Source organism: Aptenodytes patagonicus, chromosome 7 (genome assembly GCF_965638725.1).
Source record: "Aptenodytes patagonicus chromosome 7, bAptPat1.pri.cur, whole genome shotgun sequence".
NCBI lineage: Eukaryota > Metazoa > Chordata > Aves > Sphenisciformes > Spheniscidae > Aptenodytes > Aptenodytes patagonicus.
In genome coordinates, this window is record NC_134955.1 from 46,363,289 (window position 1) to 46,386,654 (window position 23,366).

Sequence of the window (23,366 nt, forward strand, 5' to 3'; positions counted from 1 at the left end):
AGTTTTGGGTTTCTTCGAAAGGACACACAACTTGTGGTGGCCACTGTCTGCAGGTGATTTCTCAAGCCGGGACCTCAGGATAAGGCAGCGATCCCCAGCGTGAAGGTGAAAGGCAGCGTGTGGTCCCCGCGCTCCTGCACGAAAGGGAGCGGAGCAGAGCAAAAACCTGAGCGGAGGGTAGAGAGGGACTTCAAGAAAGCAGCAGTGGCCTGTGTCAGTGAATTGACCCTCTCTGGCTTCTCAGTGATCCCAAGTTTAATACAGAAACCAACTATTTTTTTTCCAGGTTTGGATAGTCACCTGAACTCTGGATTATGAAATGTTTTAGCACAAGTGAATTTCTGCACAAGTCTGATGATAAGGGATCCTACAAGCTGGAGTCCCTTCCTCAAGCACCTCTCACACCTACCATTCTGTTTATGCTGCTGCTTCTGCACAGTCTTTGGGCTTCTGCACATACCCTGTAGGTCCCTCTTCCCATACACCAAGTAGCTTTGTTCTCCTGGCAGCTTCCCACCTCCCAGCCCTCTCTTTTTTCTTCTCTCTCAGCCTTGTCTCCCTCATCGTTGCTCTGCTGCTATCTGCTCAGGGGTCCAGGCACTTCAAAACACAAAATTGGAGTATACACGCTCAGGGATGAATGATGGCACATCAGTCTGTTTCCTCACTGGTGTCCCTTTCTCCTTGCCCTCACCTCCCTTCTCTCAGCTCTTTTACTGCTGGAATTCACAATGCTATCAGTCATACCTAAAGGTTAAGCTCCAGAGGGCAGAGATCAGCCCTCTGAAAACCCGACCTCAGCGGTGACTAATTTTTATGTTAAAAGGATCGGGTTTTTTCTCAGCTGTTGCATCAGACCTGGGTGATGGTTGCTCCTAGGCAGTCACATCCTCTCACGGTGCAGTATTGTAGCTGTGGCAATTGTGTGTGTCACCATGTCAGTGGTTACTGGGACTGAACTGACTCCTCTGCTCCCTCGCCCACCTTATGGCGAGGGGATATTCCTCCCCTTCCCTCCCCTGCCGATGAAATGGCTTCCCAGCACCAAGGGAGCCAGGGTATCTGACACAGAGATGAGATGGTCACAACTGTCTATCCCAAACCCTTCCTCCTACCTCCTCCTCCTCCCTGCCCTTGTTCCTGTCCCTGTCACCCCACGACCACCACCTGATAAAGCACATGCTGTGAGCTCCCTTTAGTGACTCAGCTCCAGGATTTTTCCTGGGACCCCTCCTAAGGCCGCCAAGATCAAGAACAACAGAGAAGTGCCTTCTCTGTGCCTCTCCATCCCCCGGCCGAGGCTGTGCCCTAGACACTCAGAGCTGCTCTCAGCACCAAAACATTTACATCTTTTACAGCACTCCGGCTCTACTTCTCACGTTTCTCCCCCAGCAAACAGCATGGCCATTTCAGAGTGTGCCTGGGGGCAGGGCTTGGGAAAGGGCTGCGGAATCACAATTTGAGCAGGGTTGTATGGCTCTGTTTACACTGCAGGGCCATATCTCAGCTCCCTGACTAGCTACAGACCCAAGAGAAACCCCCTCCGCATTGCTAACCCGTCACTAAACAGCCTGCCGTGGACCAGGGAAGGGCGAGCCGGGCGTGGCTTGCTAAGTCCCAGGCTCCTTGTGGCAGTGCAACTTAATTCCTTATGGTGTTTAACCCCAGCCCCATCTGCTCCTGCTTGCTAGGTGTGAAACATCCCATCCCCCGTCCTCCCCAGCCTGCTGTCCGATGCATTTTCCTCCTGCCCAGGACCGGTGGGGGAAGCCCCCATCCAGTTCCTCCCGCACCCCTGGCCTCCCAGCCCCTGCCTCCCGGCGGTCCCCACTGCCCCCCTGTGCTGCCACTTCCCTCCTGTCCCTCTCTGCTTGCTGGCCTGTAGCTGGGATGTAGGGAGCAGCCTGACAAAACCATCTTTCAGTGCCTTTGGGGGGTAAGTCGCCCTGGGCGCTCTATGAAACAAGCAGCAGCTGCCGTGACCACCGAAAGAAACATAAACCTGCAGCCTTGACTCTGCAGCTTGCTTTCCCTCGTGTTTCTCATCCCAGGTCTTTCTTAACACTGCCAGGTTTGTGTGATGTTGCGTAATGAAGCACTGCCAGAAGAATATCGCCTTCCTGGGCTTTCCAAAACTGAATCTGCCGTTTCCTGCCCATGTTTCCAGTCTCCAGCCTCTTCATATGTTCCTGTCCTCACTGGAGCTTGCAGCTTCTTCAGTTTGGGATCACCTGCAAGCTTTAGCCCTCTCTCTGATCATTAGCAAGGAAGGGGTAATGGAGACTCCCATCCGGAGTTTCAGCTCTGTCTGTGTTAGGGTATGAACTAAACCAACTCATTTTGAGCTGGATCAGCAACCTGAACTGACTCACAGAGTCCCCCACACTCCTGTGCCACCCCAAAGCAGAGGGTGGGAATGGAGAACTGAGGGGGGGTGAACAGCAGAGGCCAGGCTCAGCGTGGCTTAAACCTCCATGGAGCCCCAGCACCGGCTCCTGCTGTGATATCTTAATGATTCTGCCTTTTCCTCTTCCACGCTCTGTGCCTTAATTAGCCTTTCCCCTCCTGTGGGCCAAACTGCTCTGCTTTCTTTTCAATCCTCCTTCTTCGTGCTTTGCCTCTAACAGTGTCTTTCTACTGTACACTTCAAAGGCTTTGCTCGCTGCATCTCCCCCGTGCCGGCAGCAGCTGGTAACACCCCAAAGCAGGCCAAGTCTGCCATGAACTCACAGCCATTGAAATGGCTTCAGGTCCTTTGGATCTGGGCAAGAATCAGGCATGGGGGAGGAGGGGTGGAAGGATTTTCACCATTTCACCTCTGGGAAGAGTTATTAGTAACACAGGAAAAGTGAGGGGGAAAACAACCCCCTCCTCCACTCACCCTCCCCAGTAGAGAGCCTGCTGAGGGCAGAGTGCTTTTATGTGCAAGTGGGAGGGAAGGAGAGTGTTAGGGCTTCAGAGGGAAATGCTTTGATCTTGACTTTGAATCTCCTGCAGTTCCCAGCTCTCCCCCACCCCTCCCACCTATGGCCGGGACCCCAGGATGTGGCCAAGACTCCCAGTCCTCGCCCAGCACTGTGGTACTGCACTTGGTGCTTCACACTTAATTCCCTCCCGTGTGCCTGGGAGCCTCGGGGAGCCTCAGGGAGCAAGGGCACAGCACCGGCACCAAGTTCAAACCTTTCCTCCCATCTCATGGAGCAGGAAGGAAGAGGGAGCCCAGCTGGGCAGAAGCCAGAAGGGAAAACAGCCCCGAGCCAAGCAGAAGAGAATTATAGATGGGACCTACTGTCAGGGCTCCACTACCCCAGGGCGGGGACAGGCAGACCTGGCTCTCCTGCGCATTCCTAACGCATTAGACTGGTCAGTCCTGAACATCACCCAAAAGATGAACTGGGCGGCAGCCACCATTAAGAGAGAGTCAGGGTGCTCTGTGTGACTCTCAGGGGACAGCACTGAGGTCCCCTGGTCCCACAAGGAGGGATCTTATGTCAGAGTGAGGAGAACAGCAATGGAGGCCCCGGGTGTTCTCTATGGGATGGGAAGGAGGCGGCACTGAGGGGTGCTGGAGGAAGGGGAACGACCCCGAGTTCTGAGTCACTGCAGAGGAAGAGGGCAACAGGGTGTGGGAGAGCCTTAGAGGCCTCCGGTCTCCTGTCTAAGATGGGATCTAGCGACCAGGCCAGCTCCCCGCTTCCCTTGGGGAGATGAAACTCCTGGCTGGGCCTTGCCGCCAAGCTGTCCTAAAGTTCAGGCCACATTCTTCTGCCCTCTGTGCCATCCCTCTGTCCTCGGTCACACAGCTGAAGTCACCCCTGTTAACTGCTTTTGCTCACTGAGGTTGATGCACTCGGCTGTCCCTGCCTGCCAGTTCTCACTTCAGCACCACTAAATAGATTTTGCTCCTCGCATCGTCTCCTATAATTCAATCACTCCAGCTCCATTGCCCCTGGCTGAAAACTCCCTGTAGTTTGTCACTCTCCCTCTCGGTGTAATGTGAGCAGAACTGAACAAAATCATCTGCTGGTGCCCAGCATCGTCCCGGGGCACGCACAGACATGAGAGTACCTCACGGGACCTCTCCACAGAACCCAGCAGTCTATCTGAGCATCCCTTTAAGGGCTCCAGCACAGGCATGAGGCAGTGGGTTCAGAGATGGTTTCAGGGCTGGGAATGAGAAGTACCAGATAACGTGAACCCCAGAACAGGACTTCTGTCATTCAATTCGAACAAGTTACTACAAAGATTGGGGTGGACTCCACGTTTTCCAGGGCCCTATTGGGCATAGTTACACCAGAACCACCTGACCTTTCTTCCCCCTAAAACTGGTGGGCAGACTGCAGCTGCAACAACCCTATTTCTGTTGCCATCTCAGGCTGCAAGCTCTGCTCTTTCCTCACGGGGCAATGCCAGGCACAGGGGAGAAACCCAGCCAAGACAGCAGATACTTAGGACACTCCTGGAAGCCCCCATGCTCTCAGTCCTGCCAGCCTCTCAGCAGTCCCAGCTCCCCCAGCTTCCCAGAAGGAAGATTCTGACTCTGCAGTTCTCTGGAGGGAGAAAGATGGAAAAAACAGAAGCCGGGGCACCGGCATTGTGGGGGTGGACATGTCAGTTTAGCCCATTTAGGTCAACCTGTTCCAATTCCAGAGGTGGTTTTCGCAACCAGTCCACAGTCTTACTTGCCCTGAATGGCATTTGGCTGTCCCAGCTGTTTCAGCCATACCCCATCCTGAATTGTCTCCTCTGGTCCAGCCATGGACAGTGCTGCAGTGAGTAGGGTGCTCTGACTCCCTCCACTCCTGGAGGTCCCCTAGGTGGGAGTGGAGGTGGGATTGGGAAGCTTTGCTGCTGTGGGGGATAACTGAGTGTTTGAATCCTGTCCCCATGTGTGGCCCTGCCGGGATTGTCACATTCCAGTGACAGAGCCAGAGGAAGCCCCACCTCGTACAAGAACCCAGCACCAAGTCCTTGGGACACCCTTCCTTATCAGGTTCAAACCAATGAGAATTTTATCAACTGAACATGGAGGTTGCTCTTGACCTGGGAGAAGACTCCATGCCCAAACTTGGAGCAGTAAAACCTGCCTTCTGGTGCAGCTGGAAACATGGTGCCCTGAGACCCATGTGCAGCTAGACATCTCTGCGCCTTTGCTCTGGGACTTGTCTGAAAGAGGATGGGCTGCAGCAGGCAGGTTAAAGCACAACAGGCAGAAAAGCTTCTGGCAGCTGCAGCTAAACTGCAAAGGTCTCCAGGGCCTACTGTCGTGCTGAAGCATCCTGCACCAAATCAGGGAGCACACTGGTCCCCCACTGAACTCCTCCAAGGAACAGAAAAATGCTAACTACTTGTTTATATGCTGGAAGCCAGTGTGTGCAGTCATCTGCATAACAGAACTGCCCAGGCTGTCTCTTTGTGTGTTTTCCAGCTCCTATGTTAATCACTGACCCTGCTGACTCTGGCATTTACCAGTGTCTCACTGCCCTGTGAGCACCGCTTTGCATTTGCAACCAAAGAAGTTAAAAGGATGAAGGATGAGAAGGGGAGCTCAGCAGCTGTGGATATGAACACCAGCCTGCTGGGGAAAAGATCCAGGACTGGCCAGGTTGATAGTGAGAGTGGAGCTGGCTTTGGAGATATGAAGATTGCCTGAGGGGAAAAAAGCTCACCTGGGGATGGTTTAGGTCTCTCTTCCTTGCACTGTAGCTTTTCTGTGTCCAGTGAGAGTGACCCCTGTGAGCTCTGAAGGCTGGGGTTCGGTGTCAGCTGTGGTGGTGGCTCCTAGCTGAGGCTGGGAGGACTCATAAGCAGGTAGTCCACAGCTTCCAGGGAGCACGTTCCTCCTGTTAAACCCTCCGTGCCCAGCCTCCCCCTGTGCTCCTGGGCTCAGATGTGAGACAAGAGAAGTAGGAAAAAAATGCTCTGGGGTATGTGCTTCTGGGGGTGGTAGGATGCAGGGCAGCAAAGGTGTGCCTTGACATGTGCTGCAATGCTTCCGGACTACCATGGAAGGGAGGGCAGCAGGAGAGGGAGCTGGGCACATTTCCCCTGTTTGAAAGGTCCGTGTTTAGTTTTCTGTCCAAATTGCACAAGAATCCCATATGTGGTGTCTCCACAAGCCCTCCTGCCCTCTCATTGCCAAACGCTGCAGCAGAAATGAGTGACAACCGTGAGGTGATGTCTGGCATCGGGAGTTATTTTGTGTCCCTCATTGTGTGAGGGGGTTGTGGTGGGGCCCGGGCTGGTCCCTGAGGGTAGGCTGGAGAGTGGAAACCAGACACTGTCTGCAACCGGAGCTACACAAACCAGGGGACATGAAACACCAAGACCAGTTGGTGAAGAGCCCAACTCTTCCCTGTTGTCCAAGCTGTGTCCTCCCCCGTTAAAACACACCCAGCCCTCACAACCAAGAGCAGACAGGCTCTTTGAGGACCTGTTTTGGGATGGTGTAGCTTGGGATGAGGCAGGTCCTGGAGGAAGCTCTAGGGGTTCTGGGCTTGTGAAGAGGATGTGGGGTGGAGCTGGCATTGGCGGCTCAGCTATGCTGGAGCGAGGTGCCTGGCGCACGGGCTGTTTGCACAGCCTCACGTGATGCCTGAGGGATGGGATGAACCCATTGTGTGAGCGGGAGTTAAGGAGGGGGACCTCGGCCCTGAGATTAGGCTGGGGAGGCAGTGGGGCAGAGAGAGCAGGGAGGAAGGCTGCTCCACCGTGGGCCCAGGCACGGGTGGGTGGACGCAAGCCCGTCCAGGAGGCTGCCCAGAGCCAAGGGCAGGGAAAAGGCTGCCATCATTTGGGTGCCTTCCGGAGACAAACGAGAAGGTTTTGAAGGGCAGCACAGCTGAGCTTTGTCAGCCCTACGAGCTCAGGGGTCCCATCAGCGTTGCCTTGCCGGGGGGAGGACAGGACCCACTTAGGGAGGGGAGAGGAAAGGGTAATTATCTCCTAGCTAGCAGCCCGGAGGAAGGACCATGGCCTAGGCAGGAGCAAGCAGAAAGAGGGGACAGACACACACATGGGCTCTGCCAACCCCACGGTCCCGTGGCTGCAGTGACATCCACTCAGGGCCTGTCTGCACCCTGTGGGACACAAGGCGTACCCCATGCTGGCACCCAGCTCCCACCCCGCAGCCCTACTGGGCTCCGTCGACACCATAGGGCTGCAGTCCCGGGTGCGGTATGGGGCAGGAGAATGCTGTGGGGTGGCAGGGTGCCGGGGAGCACCGGGGCGCAGCGGGGCAGGGCGGCGGGAGGCGGCGGGCCCTTTAAGCGCGGCGGCGGCGGGACAATGGCCATTATCACTTTAGCTTTGGAAGTGACCCCCGGCCCGCTCCGCTTTCATCTGGGCCGGGGCCGCGGGGATGGCCCGCTTCCTGGCGGGGGAGGGGAGGGAGGGGGCAGGCGGGGAGGGGCAGCCCGGCCCGGCCCGGCCCGGCTCGGCTCGGCCCGGCGCCGCACGCGGCCGCCCGCTCCCGAGGGTCACTGCGGGGCTGGCACCGGGGCGGCGGCGGGTCCGCGCCGCTTCCTGCCGCCGCCCTTAAAGGTGCGGGGCGGCTGAGGGGCCGGGCGGGGCGCGACCCGTGGAGCCAGGTGAGTGCGGAGCCGGGCCGGGCGCGGCGCCGTCGGGGCCGCGGCTCTCCGCCGTCCCTCCTTGACCCCGCGGGCTGCCCCACCGCGGCGGGCACCTTCTCCGGACGGGCAGGCGCTCCGTCCCGCCCTGCCCTCGGTCCCTGCTCGGTGGCTGCCTGGGCACCGGCGACCTCTCCCCCGCCCCGGGGCTGTTCGTCCTTTTGTCTCCCGGGCGAGGGGAGCGGCCGCCCGTGCTCCCACCCGGGGCGCAGGGCCGTCCCCGTCCCGGGGGCGGCCGCACGGAGCCGCCTCCGCCGCGTTCGGGAGAGGCGTGAGCGGCCGCGGAGGCTGCCGCGGGTGCGCGCTCACGGGTGGAAGGGGCTGGAGGCGGCTGTCAGGCACCGCTTGCACTCGAGCGGTCAGTGCCCCTGCCCGAGAGATGGCTGAAACCAGGCTTAGCTGCAGTGCTTTGGCCTAGGTTAAGGCGGGTCTGTGGCTTTTCTCTCTCCAGGCGAGCATTGCCTCATTTTTGGGCTTTGGTGGAGATGTAGGTGTTGGCAGACAGAGCAGGCTTCTGCTGCTGCCTGTGCTGCTCACCCACCAGAACCCACCCGGGATTTCTAGTGTGGTGATATTTCTAGCCTAGACAGCTCCTGGAGACTACCACTTCTGTGCTTCTGTTGTGCGGTTACGGTGGTTCAAACTTCCTCCTCTAAAATGAGAGCCTTTACTGCTGGGGTGGCCTGAGCCTGCAGCTGGGGCTGGGAAGTGAGCCGCCTAATCCAGCTGGGCTGGGGTGCATGGACACCCCTGCTCCTGCAAGGCGCTGGCAGTCCCGGGCGGCAGGGGCTGAGGTCTCCTGGATTCCTGCTGGTGGGAGCGTTTTTGGGGCTGGCTGGGGGAACTTGCACTACTGGATGCCACCAGCCCATCAGTTTAGGTGAGGGAACGTGATCTGCAAGTGTTTGCTTATCTGTTACAATGCAAAAGCAGCCAGGTTAGGTAAAACCTCCTTTATCAGTGGTGAAAAGCTCCCTTGGTTACCTCTTGGTGCTGAGGCAGTTTAGGGAGCACTTGTCTGTCGTGTTCAGCTGGCTTTGCTGGGGGTGTGTAGGGAAAAATGTTCCCTTTGCAGCAAGTCGTCTGTGTTGAGAGGTGCTGGGTTTTATCCAGTGATGAACCTAAGCCCCCAGCTTGGCTGACTTCTGTTTCCGACTTTTCTGGCTCCTCTCCACCCTGCCTCGGGAGCTCATCTGTGCTCTTTCAGCTGTAGGTTTTGCCTTAGGATTGCTTTTGAGGTCCTGTTGCTCTGGGCAGCAGGAGCTGGCAGTGACATTGAGGCTGTGGGGTTATCGCTGAAGAAAAGGATTAAGTCCTGTGCCTCCAGCTCTCCCTCTACCCCCACCTCCCCCCCAAGCTATAAGGGGGTGGGAAATGCCCACCAGGCCATAAAGACCAGGGTTGTTGCTGATGCTCCCTAGCCTGTGTCAGGTCCTCACCCCCTCCAGGGGAAAAGCTTGTCTTGCCTTTCCTGGCTCTGCTGATGGGTGAGTGCTCAGTTAGGCTGTGGGGGCTGAAAGGGGAGGTGGTGGGCCCTCAAAGAAGGCAGGCCATGGAGAAGAAGAACTTGGGCTCTGCCAGCCCTGCAGCTCTCCCGAGGGATACTTCTGCTTCAGCTCCTCGAGCACATGTTGTTCACCACAGACCTAGTCAAAACACTGCTCTGCAGAATAACTTTCTGTGAACCTCCAGGAGAACAAAAATACAGACCTGACCCGAAGTGACAACCCCATACTTGCTCAGACCAGGATTTTAGGACAAGTTTATCTCCCCTGCTTCACAGCTGTGTGTGTTCTCCTGCATTGTCTCTGATACCTGATGCCCCACAGCTGTGGGAACAGCTGTAAGAGGGCCCTGGCCTCTGACATGCAGGAGACCATGGAGGACCTTGGAGCAGGGGAAGGGCCTGCTGACTAGCTATGGCCTGATGAAAGGCAAGGGGCAGCAGCAGCAGCACAGAGGCTCTGTGTGGTGAAGTAGCCAGGATGCGGCTGTGTGATTCTGTGGCACCTCGTTTCGTTTGCTGTTTGGTCATGGCCAGGGGCTGTAGATGCTACAGCAATAATAACCTTATCTGCATCAGGGCACAGGGCTGAGAACTGGGAGAGGTCAGGCAGGACATCTGCTTTACTGCAGAGCTGCTGCTTTTCCTGCCTGGCTCTGCTATTTCCCCATCTCCCTGCAGAGCTGCGACTGCATAGCGATACTTGTGAAGTGTTGTGAGAAGGTGGGTCTCTGGCTGGGATGTGAATCAAGTATACTACAAAGTGATGCCTTACATGTTGGGGGTGGCATGTGAATGAGCCTTAGGAGAAAATGGAGGAGATTGGGTTCCCTGGTGGAGTGACGTGTTGTGGTCCCTGGGAAAAAACTGGTTCAAGAGGGAGAGACTGGGCTGGCTGGGGTGAGTGGCCTGAGCTGGCTGGTGGGGAAAAGGTGCTGAAGAGGGTTGCACTGATAGAGCTGGATCTTGGGGTAAGGACTGCGCAGTCATCATGAAAGCTCCTGGAGTGGCGGGGGCAGAGCCATGTAGGTGTCAAAAAGCTTACAAAGAAGGGAATGCAGGTTTGACCTTTTGGATTGCCTAAGTGGGAACTGGCGTGTGGAGGAAGGGAGGAAGGACAGGACTGGGACAGGCTCAGGCAGGGAATAGGGCCCCACACAGCCTCTGAACTACCCATCCAGCGCTCACATTCCGTCTGCACTTTTGGGTTGCCTCCTGCCTGGTAGCTTATCTAGGAGAAACCCTCCTTTTGCAGCTTCTCCCTGGCTGGTGGTATGTGTCTGCTGAGCAGCAAGTGACATCTAGTGTCAGCTCAGGCAGCAGTAATGTGGCTTGGGCTGGCTCTGGCTGTTCCTCCCATCCCAGGTTCTGTGACAGCAGTTTTCAATGCATGCAACGGGTTGCGGCTGCAATGCTCTGCCCTGAGAGAGGGGGCAAGCTCCCTGCCCCTTCTTCTGTTGGGCTTGAACACCTTGAGCCAGGTCCCTCCATACCTCCACGCAGTGTTGCTGTGTTACAGGTCACTTCCTGCAGAGATGACAAATGTTTCCCCCTTGAGGCTTTCTTCTCTCTGGGTGCTGGTAGCAGGGTGGTAAAATGAAAGGGATGGAGCTACTGGTGGGAGAGATGGGTGTAAGGGTGAGGCTGGGTGCAAAGCCAGGTGTACAGGAGTAGGAGGTGACCTAGCTTCCCACCCCGCTGGATGCAGTCACCCCTTAGTTTCACCTAGATGAGTTTCTCTGGAGGTTGTGTGCCATGTGTGCTGCCCACAGGAGGTCACTGGAGAGCAAGCTGAGCCCATGTCCCTGTCCCAAGTCTGCCTGTGGGGACCCAGGCTTCCTTCTTTGTCCTTGGGAGTGTGGGTGGAGGGTTAGCAGTGGCCTTTCCTCTACCCTCTTCCCTTGTCTTGTCCTTTGAGAAGAGCTGGACCTGGAGGCAAGCCCCTGGCAGTCTGGAGCATGCGCTGCCGTCATCTCTGGTAACTTCTTTCTTTTTGCCATCCTTCAGGATGATCCAGCGGCACCAGCTGGTGCAGTCTGTGCTGCAGGAGCTGCAGGAAGCCACTGAATGCTTTGGTCTGGAGGGCCTCACCAGTGCTGCGCTGGAGGCAGAGAGGACCCTGTCATCTTTCTCCCTGCCTGGCTATTGTGGGAGGCAGTTCCAAGAGGAGCTGGAGGTTGACCGGGTAGCCAGGAGCCTCTATCCTGAGGATGCCCCAAGTAACATGCTGCCTCTGGTTTGCAAAGGTGAGGGGAACCGCCTCTTTGAGGCTGCCAGCGTGCTGCTCTGGGGCAACCCCAGTCTCAGTCTGGAGCTGCAGGTGCGTACGGTGGTGGAGATGCTGCTGCACAAGCAATACTACTTGAATGGCATGATCGACTCCAAGGTGATGCTGCAGGCTGTCCGCTACTCCCTCTGCACTGAGGAGACCCCAGAGATGACCAGCCTCCCCATGGCTATCCTGGAGGCCATCTTCGATGCTGATATCAAAGCTACCTGTTTTCCTGGCACCTTTGCCAACATGTGGCACGTCTATGCTCTTGCCTCAGTACTGCAGTGTAACATCTACTCCATCTACCCCATGAGCAACTTGAAGATCCGGCCCTATTTCAACCGGCTCATCCGGCCCAGGAAGTGTGGCCCGCGAACCTCCACACTCCACATCATGTGGTCAGGGCAGCAGCTCTCCCGGCAGGTCTTCAAAGCGCAGTACTTTGTGGCCGTGGTTGGCCTGGAGGAGCTAGAGCCCACAATGCCTTCGCCAGAGCCTCCTGTCCAGCCCATGAAGACCCTTGAGCTGCTGAACAGTGACCCCCAGCTGACCTACTCCAACCTGCGTGACCGGTACAGCATTACCAAGAGCACCTTCTACCGCTGGAAGCGCCAGTCTCGTGAACACCGGCAGAAAGCAGCTGCCAGGTTTGCAGCTAAACACTTCCTCCAGTCCTGCTTTCAGGAGGGCAATATAATCCCCCTCCAGCACTTCCGACAAATGTTTCCAGAAATTTCCCGATCCACGTACTACGCCTGGAAGCATGAGATGCAGAGCATGGTCAATGGTGATGCCTCTGCTCTGGCTGAGGCCCATGGGTTGCAGGAGCTTCACAGGGATGTCCCAAAAAAGGCTGATGTGGATGAGGCAGCAAATTCAGGGGGGAGCTTAAGATCCCCAAGTCCTTCTCTAGACCCCATCCAAGCAGGAATCTTCATGCAAGGAGCCAAATCCTACCTGGAGAAATGCATTTCTATGAACACTCTGGTGCCTTACAGGTGCTTCAAGCGCAGCTTCCCTGGCATCTCCAGGTCCACTTACTACAACTGGCGAAGAAAAGCAATCAAGGAGAACCCCAACTTCAAACCCCCCCAGTCTCCCTTGGTTAACCAGAAACCTCTAGCGATAGGAAAGCCATTCCTGCAGTTGAAGCCAAGCAGCGTGCCTGTTAGGAAGAGGCTGAACGGAGACCGGCCAGCACCCAGGAGTCTCCTGCAGCTCAAACCCTCTTTGTGCTGGAGAAAGCAGCTGCGAGATGTGGCCAGGAGGCAGGTCCAGCAATGGCGGCTGCCGTTCTGCAAGTACCGCCTGCGCTACCCATCTCTCTCATCCACAGCCTACTGGTTTTGGAAGGGCAGTGGCCGGGCCCTTGGGCAGCATCGCCTGCCCTGGACCGGCTCCAGCCGGCCATTGAGCCGGGTGGCTTCCCTGGCACCTCTGAGAGCGGAGCCAGGCCTCAAGCCCCAGTGCCGCATGGAGGTAGCCACCAAGCACCTAGATAAGCCAGTGCCGGCCACGCCATACAACACCACCATTTCGGGCTATGCCATGTCGGAGAGAGCCAACAGCCGGATGTTTGTGATGGATGTAATCGCCACTGCCCAGTTCAAGGCACAGGCCAAGCTGTTCCTGCAGCAGCGCTTCGAGTCGAAGACCTTCCCCACCTACAAGGAGTTCAGTGCCCGCTTCCCGCTCACGGCCCGTTCCACCTATTACATGTGGAAGCGTGCCCTGCATGATGGGCTGACGCTTGTGGATGCCTGAGTGCTTGTTGCCAGCTGGCTTGGCCACAGCTCCTCCGCTGACGTGCCCTTTGGCTCTCTGGTGGGGTGCCTGGGCTGGGGCCCCGCTCTAACTTTTGTTCTGGTTTGGTTTGGTTTTGTTTTGTTCCTAGTCTCTGGCTTTCTTTTCTGTGTGGTTCAATCAGGTATGGGAGCGTCCTTGCAGTGCCCATTCCCGGAGGTGGGAGGAGTGGAAGGAGAAGGCACTGAGCTGCCCCAAAGGAGGGGCCGGGGGGTTGTCCCCTCTTTGTGCTTGGAGGGTGAGCAAGGGAGGCACTACTGTGCCGGTGTCACAGGATGCTGCGAGGCCTCTTGAGAAGGAGGATGTGACGGTCTCTCTGCCCCAGGCACTTGCTTGAATGAGTAATGTGGATGTGCAGGACAAGGTGGAGGTGCCCAGCATCCCCTTGGCGAGGAGAGCAGCACTGGCTCAGCTGCGGGTGAGGAGGGGCTTGGGGGGTGCTCAGCTTTACAGGAGGAGCATCTTTGATCTGGGTTCTTCCCAGCTAAGGAGAATAAAAGCTTCACTTGGGGTCAGCACTGATGCTACCTTGGCTTTCTGGCTTTAAATACTTGCCCCTGGCTGCCCTGATCTTCCCTAAGGGGAGCAGAGGCTGGTAGAGGAGGGGACTTGTTTGTGTCCCCACTGTAGTCTGTGTGCTGGGAATGCTAAACTGGGAGCTGGTATACTTTGCAGGCTCTGGAGAAGCTGTCCCTGACCTTTCTGGTCTTGTAGCAATAACTTTCCACACAATCCTTTACTCTCTCACAGCTGGCAGCTGCCTTACTTTCTTAGGGTCTCTCTTCCCTGGTGCCTGGGAAAAGGCAGAGAGACTGAACCTTGTGTGCCCAGTGTCCCTGTGTCCCCTGTGCCGTGCTGCAAGCTGAACACAATGTGGGTGTCTCCTTGCAGCAAGCCTAGATGCATATATCTCACTTGTAAGAAACCAAAGCAATAAAGACTCTTCCACTCCTAGTCCTGTGTGGTTTCTTACTCTTGCTTGTGTGATTTCTGGGCAAGGCTTCCCCCCCTGCTTTCTAAAACTGGCTTGTGGGTGGGGAGAGCCTGCGCACACCTCAATCCTTGCTCCTGTGAAGGTCCTCTTCTGCTTCCTGGGACCTGGGGGGACCATGTGTTTGGTGGTGCTCTGGAGGCCTGGCAGGGGCTGTGCTGTCCCTGGCAAGAGGCCAGGACTTGCCTCCCAGATCAGATGCAAGGCTGGGGACGATGCAGTGGGCACAGTTCTGTGTGACAGCAGGGAGGTGGTGGCAATGTCTGAGATGTCAGCAGGTGGTCCTGCCCTGAAGTGGTGGTGCTGTTCTGGGAGGCTGAAACCAGCCCCAACCCTTGGAGCGTAGGGCTGTGGGGGTCCCTGCCTGCCCAGGCTCTGCTGGGGGTTTCCAAAAAGCCTTGTCTCCTTAGTGTGTGAGCTCCCCTGTGGTGTCTGCCAGCAGGGCTGAGCTGTAGAGGGTCTGGGGCTGGCTGCTACCACTGAGGAGGGTGGTGACAACTGCAGTACCTGCTCTTATTTCCCGCAAAGCTGCTGGGAGTCGGAGCACCCTACAAATGTGAGGGGAGAGCCTCTTGAGCCCTGCACCTATAAGATCAGTCCCTGAGTCTAGATCTAACAGCAGGGCTGAGTCTTGTCTTTTTACCCTCAGGCCTTTGCAGGGGGATAGGGAACTTTAGTGACCTTGTTAGGAGTTGAGATACAATAACACGCTCCCCCTCCCAGCCTTGCTTGCAAATAACTTATTTTTCTTTCTTCAATATGTCTGGGACCTCTCAGTCCCTACTGCTCCAGATGCAGTCTGGCTTCACTGACCACCAGCCTCTTAGGCAGAGGGGGACCTGTGCTACAAAGCCCTGCTGAGCTTTCCTAGGCATCAACCTGCTTGAGAAAGGGGGGCTCAAGGTCATCCTGTGGCGTCCTTGGGCCTAAACTGTGTGGTGGAGCAGTGCTGAGCTAGTGGGGCATCTCTTCAGATACCATTTAGCTGCATGTCCTTGGTGCTGGTGGGTTCTCACCACCACCCATCCACCCCAGTGTACCCTGTGTGGTCCCAGAGGAGGGGATCCAGGGCAGCGGGTGCCCCAGGGAGGGAGGCATGTGGGGAGCTGGGAGCTGCCGAGCAGTGCTGTGTGCTGCTGCAGAGAGCCCTGGGCACCTGGGCTCTGTGTGTCAGGAAGTAATTGGAGTAATTAGCTGCCAGTGACTTCTCACCAGCAAACTCCTCCAAAGGAGTAAGCTGGTAATTACTCCAGAATGATTACCCGTGTCTCCAAACTGCCGGAGGCTGGAGATAGTTGTTTTTGGTGGCAGCGGTGGCTGCAGCAGAGGCTGTGAAGGTGGACACGAGACCCCTGAAGTGTGCCCTTTGTCGGCTGAGCCGAGGGAAGGAGCAGGGAGGGTGGGTTTTCTGACCGTGGGTGCTAACACAGGCCCCATGTGGGTGGCCCTGAGGCTGAGACAGACTGTGCCTGGCAGCAGGGCAGTGGCCAGGGCATCCATTGGCATGGCACAGCACGGTGGGTGGCTGCCAGCTGCTCCTGGGGGCAGGTGGGCATCAGGAGAGCCTGGAGGAGTGTCTGTGGTGGGAGGTACCTGGTGCTCTGCAGGGTGGAGGTATGGCTTCTCCGGCTTCCCATCACCTGACTCTCCCTGAACTGGGAGCATTGCAAGCTTCATGCTGGGGTGCAGTTGCAGGATGAATCTCTCCCGGGTGCTGGCCTTGGGCTCTCTCTGTCCATCCTCCACCACCCCCTTGCAAGACATTTTTGAGGAGCCCTGGTGAAGAGGTCTAGGTGTGATGGTTTTTCTGCCCTTAGCTGGGTGCCTGGGTGGGGCACGGTGGGAAAATAATACTCATCCCTCTGAGGGGTTTTACAAGTGCCCTTACGTTTCTCCCTCCCCAAGCCTTGATGGCAGCAGGGTCATGGTGGGTCTCTGCCAGTTGGGACTGCCTAAATGGTGGGTGCTTGTTATTTACTGATGTAGTTAGTGGCTGAGCAGAGTTTAATTGGGAGGGAAACTGTAGCACTCAATTCATACCCATCATGCTGGGAGACGAATTTGAGGCGGCCCCAGCTGCTCCGCACCACGCTGCCAGGCACCAGCTGATAAATCTCTCCTTTTTCATGTGTGGAGCAAGGTTTAGCTCAGGTGCCACCCAAACTCCCTCTCAGGCAGGTGCTTAAAAGCACCGACCCCAGCAAAGATGGACATGAAAAGGCAATTGAAATGCAGAGGCTTGGGGGACTGCAAAACCTACAGGGAACAGCCCCCCGCCTGCATGCAATTTAGGGCTCTGCTCTGCCACTAACACACCCAATTTGTGTCTGTGGGAGGTGGTTTGCAGGTGCAGGAGTTGGGTGACACAGCACAGCGGAGCCTGCCTGGATGCCGTGCCGAGGGCATGGTTTAGTATGCCCAAGCGAAACTTTGAGGCACTTAGCTGGTACGTGTTAGCTCAAGCACCGCTTTGCCTCCAGATGTTACACAAACAGATGGTTTGTCAGTGCAAAGAGCAAATAGTATTGGTCTTAAAGGCATCTCAAGGTAGTGAAAGGGTTGGGCTTTGCAAGACAGCTCCTGTGCTTTGCTAGGAGTAGTGATGTAGCAGCGGCGGGAGGACAGAAAAGTCAGTGCCACCATTCAAAACTGTTCCTGAGCTAACAAAGACAAAAGCCATTCATTATCAAGAATATCTATGTGGGGAGGGGAGGAAAGAAGATGAGGAGAAAAAGGAAAAAAGGGATCTTTGGGATCAGTCCCCTGAGTTAGCCCCTCCATAGGTCTGGGCTACAACCCAGCTGTTGAGACGAGAGTCCTTTTCCTTCTGGTGCCCCCGGGGTATTTGTGGGAAACATCTGCTTCTGTCCAGCACGTTGCAGCAGCCGCGGCCATGTCCCTGTGCTCCTACAGCCCTCTCTGCCTCCTTCCCATTAAAACACATCTCTCGCGCTGTGGCTGAAAATGTCTCCCAGAGTCCAGCTGTGGCCCACCACTGCCTTGCCATTGTCCTTCATGAATATTTTTGCTGAACCAATTTGCCCTGTAGATGTTCATGTCAGATCTGCCTTTTTCATGCTGGAGCAATGGCTCAGGCCTTTCCCCGGTCCCTGCCGGCCAAGGAGCTCCCTGCCTGCTGCAGCAATTCCTGCTGGCAACCCCTCATCGCATATCCCTGCATTTCATCCTGTCTTCACCCCTCCTGCCTTCAAGGTAGCCCAGTTTCTTTACTCTTCTGTTTTTCAAAACCTTCCTGATTTTGTCTCATTAGCAAATGGCACCAAGGCACCCTTCCTTCCTATGCTGACTCGCTAGTGAAAGTATGGAAGATCAATCCTCATATGGATCCTCAAGGATTTTGCCCTCCAGCCCGACAGATCTTCCAAAATATTAATAACCTGTTAATACCCGTCTTAGCTTTCTTGAACCAGCCCCCACCTGACAACTGTCGGTGTGGCTCCATCCCAGCGGTTTGGCCAAGGTCCAGATGCAGCGTTCCCTGCCTTTCCTCTCCTAGAAAACAAGTGAGCTGATGTGTAATGCTAATTTAGCACAGTCAACATCTGGAAAACGCCAGAGTTTTGGAGAAAATACTTAGACATGAAAGCACTTCAGGAAGGAAAAACTTCCATCTTTCTAGCCTAATACTGTCAAGAGTGTACTGCCTGTGCCTAGACTTTGATACATTACTTTGAGGATGGCATTTTGGCAGATACTGCATTTATTTGCATTTCATTTCTCCTTTACTGGCTTCTTTCTTTGCCCCTCTCCCCATCCCTCCTCCATTGCTTCAGTAACCGCAGCACTGGGGGAAGGTAAGAGAGCTGCAGAGGGATGGACACCCCCCACCAAACTCAGGTGTTTGAGAATAAAGTTATATCTTCCTAGCACTTCTGCAGCTGCCTGAGTCTGGGCAGGGGGCAGGCAGGGAGCCTGCCTGTGCAGTGGGAAGGACCCCTTGCCCATGAGGCTGTCCCTCAGCTCTCCAGGCCAGGAGAAGGCAGCACTCCAACTGCACTCCGACTTCCATGAGACACTGGGTTTAGTCCTGCCTGACATTTTGATTAAGCAACAAGATTGATTTAAAAATTAAGCCAGCAAACACTGAATGGATTAAAAACCAGTTAAGCGCCATGTCTCCAAAAGTAAAGAGGGAGCCCTCACGGAGCTGGGGGATTTCTGCTGGGAAGCCTCCGAAAGGCTGCCAAGGATGGGAGCGAGCTGAGTGCAGCCCTGCAGCCAGAAAAGCTCCTGAGCAGAAATGGGGGGCAGGAGAGTTGTGTTGTCTGTGTCCAGCACTAGAGCAGTTGCAGGACGTCACAGCATTTTTGCAAGTGAATAATCTGGAAAAGCCCAGATGAACCAGGGAGCTTCATAGAGGAGCAGTGGTGGCGAAGATGCGCCCTATGGGGAGAGAGCCCAGCAGCTCAGCCTCTTTAAGGCAGCAGAGATGACAGCGTGGGGAAAGGGAGCTGGGCAGATCTTGGTGGCACCAGGGCCGAGGGCTGGCAGCAGAAAGGAGCCCTGCGCACGTGGGACCTAAGCGGCGCATTTTAAACATCAGTGGAAATCAGCCATGTGAACTGCTTCCCAAAGGCCCGCATGGCTGCTTCTTTTGCTTGCTGACAAAAGGAGGTGGAAAAATCCCGGCCATGCGGAGTGCGGCGGGGTCGGGGGAGAAGAGAGGCTCTTCCACCAACCACACGCGAGTCCATGTCCCAGTCCCGTCCCACTCTCTGGCACGGCTGGAGAGGCAGCACTGGCTCCTCTGCTTGGGGGAGCTTGGCCTGAGGGGAGCTCCTGCCCATTTGGGGTGTGGGGACACAGGCCCTGTCTGGCCTAGGAGCTCACAAGTCAGGCGCTTCTGGCACTTGTTAGTCTTGAGTCTCCAAAGCCCCCAAGGTATGACTTGTGAGGATATTTAAATTGCATTTTTAAGATACACCTTCTAAAAGGCAGCTGCGGTTCCCTTGCAAAGCCCTTGGCTCTGAGAGACAGCCCAGGCACCAACTACAGCAAAACTGAGGTCAGCTCAGAGGACCAGTACATCTGCAGACATGGTCCCCAAACATCCCTGTGCCTGGACACTGCGGGGACGTGGAGGGGGACAGTGGGGAGGGGGCTGTGCAGGGCTACAGCCCCTCCATGCCGCACAGGGGACAGATGAGCAGTGCAGAGTGATGCCTCCGGTGTGTCACCTTCACTAACCAACCCCTCCCGTGGCATTGCATGAAGGCCCATGGATCACCGTGGGCCATGGCGGCAGCATCTGCCTTGTCCCCAGCAAGGTGTCCCCACCTAGCGCTCTGTCCCCTCTCAGCACCACTTGTCCTCCTGCCCCGTGGTGACAGCTCGGCCCCACCAGTGCCTTCCTGCACGTGTGGCTACTGGAGGCTGTGGAAGAGGGAGCTGGTGTCTGTGTCTGTGGGGAGAGGAGAGGTAATGAGCCTCCCGATTTCAGAACAGCTGATGCCTTAGTGATGGCTCTTAGTGATCCTCTCCTGCTAGCCCCAGGAGAGATGGCATTGCCACAGGCTGTGCCTTGGCCCCGCACTCTCTCCGCTGCAGACTGTTTTTGGGGAGCAAAGGGGAAAGGATAAGCTAGGCGAAGAGATGCACTGCTAAATGTTTTTTTAAATTTTTTTTGGACAGGAATAGGAAATTTGCCCTGTCTCAGATAATTAGCTATTTCCTTACTGGACTGCTGTGAAGGGAAAACACTGACTGTGCCATTAAGTGAGGCAAAGGACTTACTCCACTTTTATTTTCCTGTGTCTCTTTTCTCGCCAGCCTCCAGAGGACAGATGGGGGGAGAACTGAGGCATTTCTGCCCCACCAGCACTGGTTGCAATCCCACCCCACCGATGGGCACTGCTCGCAGAGCAGGCGGTGGCTTTGCCTCTGCACGGGGCTGTGTCCTGCCAGGTAGATGAAGGTGCCGGGAGCGCAGCAGGAAGGACACCCCGTGTCCCGCCCTGGTGGTTTCCACATTGCCCACCTCGGGGATGACCCCAAGGAGAGGCAGGTTGGCTGGGAGGATGCGGGAGAATCAGTGCCCCAGTGGATCCCTTCAGCCGGGGACAGGGTCCCACAGGGGTCTTGTGTCCCCCACAAACTTCACCAGCTTCTTTTCCCTTCTCCTCCGTCCTCTCGCCTCATCCCTGTGGGAAAAGGAGCGAGATCCAGCACGGCCCCATCCTCGCATGCCTTGTCACCGCTCCCCAGCCCTGGTCTACAGCCAGCGGCCCTGTTTTGGCACACTGTGGCGCTTGCTGAGGGGCGAGTGGCACAAGCAGAGCTGGGGGAAGCAGGTGGTTGCTCAGATCTGCGGCCGAGGCGCTGGTGCTTTTTTCCTTGGCAGCTTTCTTCCTGACTGCGTCCCAGAAGGAGGCAGGATTCAAAGGTCACGTCCACCCTTGTCACGGGCTCCGTTCCGCCTCATCCTTAGCTGCTTCCAAAGAGAAATGCCTGCCAGGAAGTACTCACCTTGGCATTGTGGAGGTTACGAAAGGAGCTTAAGCTGGAAGACAGCAAGTTTTCCACTGTTGGGAAAAGAGACCAAAGCCTAACGCACTTCAGACAGTGCTGCCCTGAGATCCTGGCTGAGCGAGAAGCATCTCCAGGGCAGGGGAGGGATGGAGGGGATGTTCAGCTGGCCATGGGGAGCAGGGCTGGCTTGGTCCCCAGGGTCTTCTCCACACAGCAGGAAGGGCATCTGGGACACCTAGTGATGGCACTTCTTGCAATGCAAAAGCTGCCCAGTGTGTTAAATGAGAGAGGGGTGTTTGGGCACGGGTGCAGGGAGAGGGGCAGGGAATGGGCTTTCTGGTGACTTTCTGTGTCTGTCTCTTGGTGTCACTGGCTTAGGGCAAGGGCTGGGGTGGCTGGTGGGGCCATGGGCCAGGGCAGGGACATTTGGGGAGCAGTGGGCAGGAAGGCGATGGGACGGGGTTGCTGGGTCCAGGGGGTTGCAGGACTGTGCCTGTGCTGGGGGTGCCAGACAGCACCTGCATTCGCAGGGACAGGCACCTGCAGCCCGCTGGCGAGTAACTCAGTTGCAAATAGATGTCCTAATTATGGATAACAAATTACTCATGAATGGAGAAGGGGGGGCTTGTTCTGATATATCATGGGACTCTTCAGCACCTCTTGTGATTATTTTTTAGAAAGCTCTGGGGTGTGGGGAAGGACAGCAAGTTGCGGTGTACACCCCTGTAAGACATCACTATTTAACGCCCCCCCCCCCCTCCACCCCCAGCTCAGAGAACCTCAAATCCTCCGTCGCCAGCCACCAGGAATCCCGCTCCACCACCGCCCCTCTGCACGGGCACAGACTGCCTCTGCACTCCCTGCCCTTCACATCACCTCCTACAGCTGCGACCTGCTGGGCCCCCTGCGCTCCCTTCTCCTTTCTGAGCTAGACATGTTGCCAGGCCAGAACTCGAGGCTATTCCTCCTTTGCCCCAAATTTCTGAGTATCCCCTGTGGGATCAGGACCATTACGGAGTTCTGCTGTGGGGCTGGGGGTCCTGGGTGGGAGAGGGGCCCCTCCTATGGGAGGACAGGAGGGAGGGGGTGAAGAGTCACCACTTCCACAACCACTGGTAGGGTTTAGTTTAACTTTTTTTTTTTTTTAAGCTCAATCAAATTTCTGGAGCTTGTGTCTTCCCCAACTGCTGTGCCTTGTTGCCTTTTTGCTTCCTTCCCTTCTGCTTGGGCGGCTGCAGCAGACGCTGTGAGTCTATAATAAGTTATTCAGCAGCAGTCTCCATGCTGGTCCTCGGATTTCAATTTCCACATGTTTCCCTTCAGGCTGTTTCCAACTAATTTCTCCATTTGCATAATGCCCCCCTTAGGGATGCTCTGGCAGAGGCCCTTCCCCCCCAACTTTGACAAGATCATCAGAGATTCAGGCTATTAGCGGAAAACACTTTAATTCTGTTGGCCCTTTAGCCCAGTCCTTCCCCATGCGTCTCCAATTAAAAAAAGACAAAGAGGCGGGTTGGGGTGCAAGGGGACAGGGTGCCCATGGGGAGTGGGTTGGGGGCTGCTGGCCTCCCACCCATGGCAGCCCCTGGAGGGAACCAGCCGGCAGAATTACAAATTCAGAGGCAAACACAGTTTCTCATTGCCAATTCTGGTCCAGCAGCCCCGATGGTTTTGTCTGGATCAGAATCGGCAGAGAGCCCCCCACCCCTGCCCCCTGGCAGCCAGTCACCCCCCATCCGGGGGTGCTCGAGGGGGAGAGGTGAGGAGGGCTTTAGCTGGGATGGCACTGAGCTGGGGGAGTGGTGGGTCTGGTCGTCCCTCCTGCATGGGCACCCAGGGACGTCCCCTCTCCTGAAAGAGCGCTCCTGTTCTGCTCAGTTATTTGGAGGGAGGGATGCCCAAGAAGGCTGAGCACATGCAGGAGAGGGGAATGAAAAACCCCCTCAGCTGCTGGGTGAGGGTGCCCCTCATCTTCCCTCTCTAAGCCACCTCATCTCTTCTGGACACCCCAGTCTTTCCCTGCAAATTCCGTCTCTCTCTGTTCACCATCAGAAGCAAGACCTGCTTATTCCCTCCTGATGTTTGTATTCTTCTGCCCCTCTTCAAGCACATTTTATTTTATGCTTCTACTACACACAGAGCAGCCTGAACATACATGATGCTCCAGTCTCTTTCTCTCTCCCTAATTCTTGTCCATCCACACATGGCAAAAAGCCTACATCACCATCCCGCTCCCAGCGCTAGTTGCTCGCTGTGATCTGCATCGCAGTACATCTCCCTCCGAGTTGCTCAGACACCAGCTGGATTATAACTTCCTTCGGGAACTGCATAAACACCTCCAGGTTTAAGTGAGCTCAGCACTCCTGCAAAGCTCACCTCTTCACTAGCCAGCTCCACGTCCTTATAAACAGAGTCTTTTCTCCTGCTTTTTTTATTAGCTCTTCCATGTTATAAAACGTAATGGGAACTTTCAGACCAGCTTCTGAACAGGTCTCTGATGTGCTTCTCTCTTTTATGGCTCAAGTACAACAGCAATCGCAGACATTAACATGCTTCTTCAGGATGAAATGTACATTTGAATGGCACCCAGTCAGAGGAACATGCTGCGCCTCTTGCAGAGCCAGCTGCAGCCCGCCCAGAAACGCCGGGAAGGGGGTGATGGGCGCCCAGAGTCTGCCT

At 56.0% G+C, this 23,366-nt stretch overlaps 1 protein-coding gene across 1 annotated transcript; it reads left to right on the forward strand.

Annotated features, from left to right (window-relative positions):
- The first annotated feature begins 11,140 nt into the window (after positions 1-11,140).
- Positions 11,141-13,168, forward strand: VRTN (vertebrae development associated). The gene has a single exon (XM_076343425.1). The coding sequence runs from the start codon at positions 11,141-11,143 to the stop codon at positions 13,166-13,168; it is 2,028 nt and encodes a 675-aa protein (XP_076199540.1).
- Positions 13,169-23,366: the final 10,198 nt, after the last annotated feature.

Excerpts from the sequence above, each read along its gene's own strand:
- VRTN (XM_076343425.1), top strand. The coding sequence starts at position 11,141 with ATGATCCAGCGGCACCAGCTGGTGCAGTCTGTGCTGCAGGAGCTGCAG.